This window comes from Mandrillus leucophaeus, unplaced genomic scaffold, assembly GCF_000951045.1.
Source record: "Mandrillus leucophaeus isolate KB7577 unplaced genomic scaffold, Mleu.le_1.0 Scaffold59, whole genome shotgun sequence".
NCBI lineage: Eukaryota > Metazoa > Chordata > Mammalia > Primates > Cercopithecidae > Mandrillus > Mandrillus leucophaeus.
The window spans coordinates 4,945,331-4,948,512 of record NW_012106363.1 but is presented as its reverse complement, the minus strand read 5'-3'; the positions used below and the strand labels follow the sequence as shown (position 1 = coordinate 4,948,512).

Below are 3,182 nucleotides of genomic sequence, written 5' to 3'. Positions count from 1 at the left end.
AAAAAAAAAACCCTCAGAATAATAGGGTTCCCTCCTCATGGGACTGTAATGAGGACTGAACAAGACAGTATATGTAAAGAAAATAGACAAATGCCTGGGACGTTACAAGCATGTAATCACTCAAATATGTTGGCCATTATTATTAGCAAGTCACCTAAAAGATCTCAGCGGCTCAGAAATCAAAATTTGCCAAACACCCTATTTCTAGTTCAATCTACACAATCAAATTCGTATCCAAGGTGTTTTGGCCAGCCCTGTTAGGTCTCCCTCCCTGCCTGGGGCCCCCCAGCCGACTCACCTGGGCTAGCTGGTCCTCAGCCAAGACCGTCCCTCGCTCCTTATACTTGGCCTGTCAGACAAAGAGACCAGCATGAGTTAAGAGAGTGGGCGCTGGGGGTCGCGCGCAGTGGCTCACGCCTGTAATCCCAGCACTTTGGGAGGCGGAGGCGGGCGGATCACGAGGTCAGGAGACTGAGACCATCCTGGCTAACACGGTGAAACCGTCTCTACTAAAAATACAAAAAATTAGCCGAGCGTGGTAGTGGGCGCCTGTAGTTCCAGCTACTCGGGAGGCTGAGGCAGGAGGATGGCGTGAACCCGGGAGGCGGAGCTTGCAGTGAGCCGAGATCGCGCCACTGCACTCCAGTCTGGGGGACAGAGCAAGACTCCGTCTCACAAAAAAAAAAAGAAAAAGAAAAAGAAAAACAAGAGAGTAGGCGCTGGGGTCCCCCACTTGTGCTGCCACAGCTTTGGGATGAAAAGAGGGGGGTTTCTCTTAAATGGTTTTCTTAGGGAGAAGGATAGGGTGAAGGAGTAGAATCGACGACTGTAGATTTGTGAGTAGAGTCCCATTTGTAGTTAAAACTTGGGTAAGTGGGAGAAAGGGCTGGGCATCTGGGAACGCTGCCAATCCACTGGAAGCTGGAGACGTTCTGTATCCCGGGGCCAAGAAGCCCGTCTCAGATTCTGCTGGGAGGTGATTAACGGGTAGGACTCGGCTCCGAGAGAATTCAGTCTCGCACGGGTCAGGGGCAGGTTGTGGGTCAGCCTTCTTCCTGCTCACCTCTGCAAGTTTCTTCTTGGCGATGGCGCCAGCTCCCACCCCACGGCGGTGCATTCCCACCCTGGGCCCGCGGGCCGCCCAGCTGCTGCGACCCCAGGTCTCCGCGTCCCGGGCTCCGCCGCCCGCTTCCCAAGGCGGAAGCCCGAGCCGCGCGTCATCTGCACGCGCCGGAAGCCACGAGGCGCATTTCCTGCTGCGGGGCTGAGTGTCTCCGGTTGCTACCGGTCCGGCGACCCCGCCTTTAGCTCGTGGCCAAGATTCGGAAAGCCTCGCAGCGAGGAAGGCACGAATATTCGCGCGCGGCCGAGGCCCTCGTTGGCTAGTGCTGGGACGTGGAGCCCCGGCCGCCAAGACCCAAGCTTGTGCATTCCGCCCACGTAGGCGCCTGGGGCCCTGGTCTTCCTCGACTGCCCCTCCACTGCCTGGAGGTCATCAAATGCCCCTGGACCACCTCTTACGTGCCAAACGCTGTGTTGGCCATCCAGGGTTCCATATTGAGCATAAAATAGCCCTCTGCCCTAACGGAGTTAACCTGTTGGAATCACATACAAAGGATTCTGACTACGAAGGGCCTTGAAGTTAAGTTGAACTCTGAAGTCAGATTGCCTGGCTGCGAAGCTCAGTTCCACTACATATGGTACAGGAACTTAAGGCAAATTATTTTAATGTCTTTATGGTTCACTATCCACAGTAGTGAAATAGAATAATACCTACTCATGGCCGGGCGCGGTGGCTCAAGCCTGTAATCCCAGCATTTCGGGAGGCTGGGGCGGGTGGATCACCTGAGGTTAGGAGTTCGAGACCAGCCTGGCCAACAAGGAGAAACCCCCGTCTGTACTAAAAATACAAAAAAATTAGCAGGGTGTGGTGGTGCGCATCTGTAATCCCTGGTACTCAGGAGGCTGAAGCAGAAGAATCGCTTGAACCCAGGAGGCGGAGGTTGCGATGAACCAGGATTGTGCCATTGCACTCCAGCCTGAGCGACAAGAGCGTGACTCCGTCTCAAAAAAAAAGAAATGTAGTAAATCATTTCGTGCAATGCCTGGCACACAAATAAATATCAGTTATGATTGTTATTCATTTTTTGAGATAAAATCAGTCATCTGTGGCTGGGCGCGGTAGCTCACGCCTGTAATCCCAGCAGTTTGGGAGGCCGAGGTGGGTAGATCACGAGGTCAGGAGTTCAAGACCAGCTCGGCCAAGATGTTGAAACCCCGTCTCTACTAAAAATACAAAAAATTAGCCGGGTGTGGTGGCTGGTGCCTGTAATCCTAGCTGCTCCGGAGGCTGAGGCAGAGAATTCCTTGAACCTGGGAGGCAGAGGTTGCAGTGAGCAGAGATCCTGCTGATGCACTCTAACCTCGGTGACAGAGCGAGACTCCGTCTCAAAAAAAAAAAAAAAAAAAAGGAAAAAAAATGAAAAAGACCCAGGTTCCTTAAGCGAACCAGGAGGTGGTAGTTAGGCTTCTCCACATGGAAACCCCTTAGTCTCACTGGCCATGGCCAAAACCCTGCAGTTGCTTCCATGTTTAGGCGCTGACCACCAAGGGTCCCGGGTTGGAAAGGAAGAGAGAAAGAGAGAGAAACGGAGAGAGAGAGAGCGAGAGAGAGAGAGAGAGATTCCCCTTTATGGAGCAGAAAGGAAAAGGAAAAAGGGGGAAAATAAATCCCAAACTTTGGGCTTACGTTTTCCTCCTGGCTGTCTCGCCAAACTATGTTAACGGTGGAGGGTGTCCAGGTTCCTGGGGTCTTGAAAAAACAACTGGACAAAACACACAAACAAAGCAAGGAAGGAATTAAGGGATTTATTGAAAATGAAAGTAGCGTGGGCGCGGTGGCTCATGCCTGTAATCCCAGCACTTTGGGAGGCTGACTCGGGTGAATCACTTGAGGTCAGGAGTTCGAGACCAGCCTGGCCAACATGGTGAGACCCTCGATCTACTAAAAAAAAAAATACAAAAGTAGCCAGATATGTTGACACACACCTGTAATCCCAGCTACTTGGGAGGCTGAGGCAGGAGAATCACTTGAACCCGGGAGGCCAAGGTTGCAGTGAGCCAAGACTGCACCGTTACACTCCAGCCTGGGCAACAGAGGGAAACTCCATCTCAAAAAAAAA

General features: G+C 52.4%; 2 protein-coding genes across 2 annotated transcripts in view; both read right to left on the bottom strand.

Moving 5' to 3' along the window:
• Positions 1-3,182, bottom strand: part of SNF8 (SNF8, ESCRT-II complex subunit) — a 26,064-nt gene that overhangs the window by 13,449 nt on the left and 9,433 nt on the right. Inside the window, exons 2-3 of the mRNA XM_011999319.1 lie at positions 1,064-1,982; positions 299-349 (exon numbers count right to left, since the gene is read on the bottom strand). Coding sequence (XP_011854709.1) covers positions 299-349; positions 1,064-1,117 — 105 coding nt within the window. The 5' untranslated portion in view covers positions 1,118-1,982. The remainder of the gene's footprint in view (positions 1-298; positions 350-1,063; positions 1,983-3,182) is intronic.
• GIP (gastric inhibitory polypeptide) overlaps positions 1,282-3,182 on the bottom strand; it is a 29,652-nt gene continuing 27,751 nt past the window's right edge. Inside the window, exon 6 of the mRNA XM_011999381.1 lies at positions 1,282-1,516. Coding sequence (XP_011854771.1) covers positions 1,282-1,516 — 235 coding nt within the window. The remainder of the gene's footprint in view (positions 1,517-3,182) is intronic.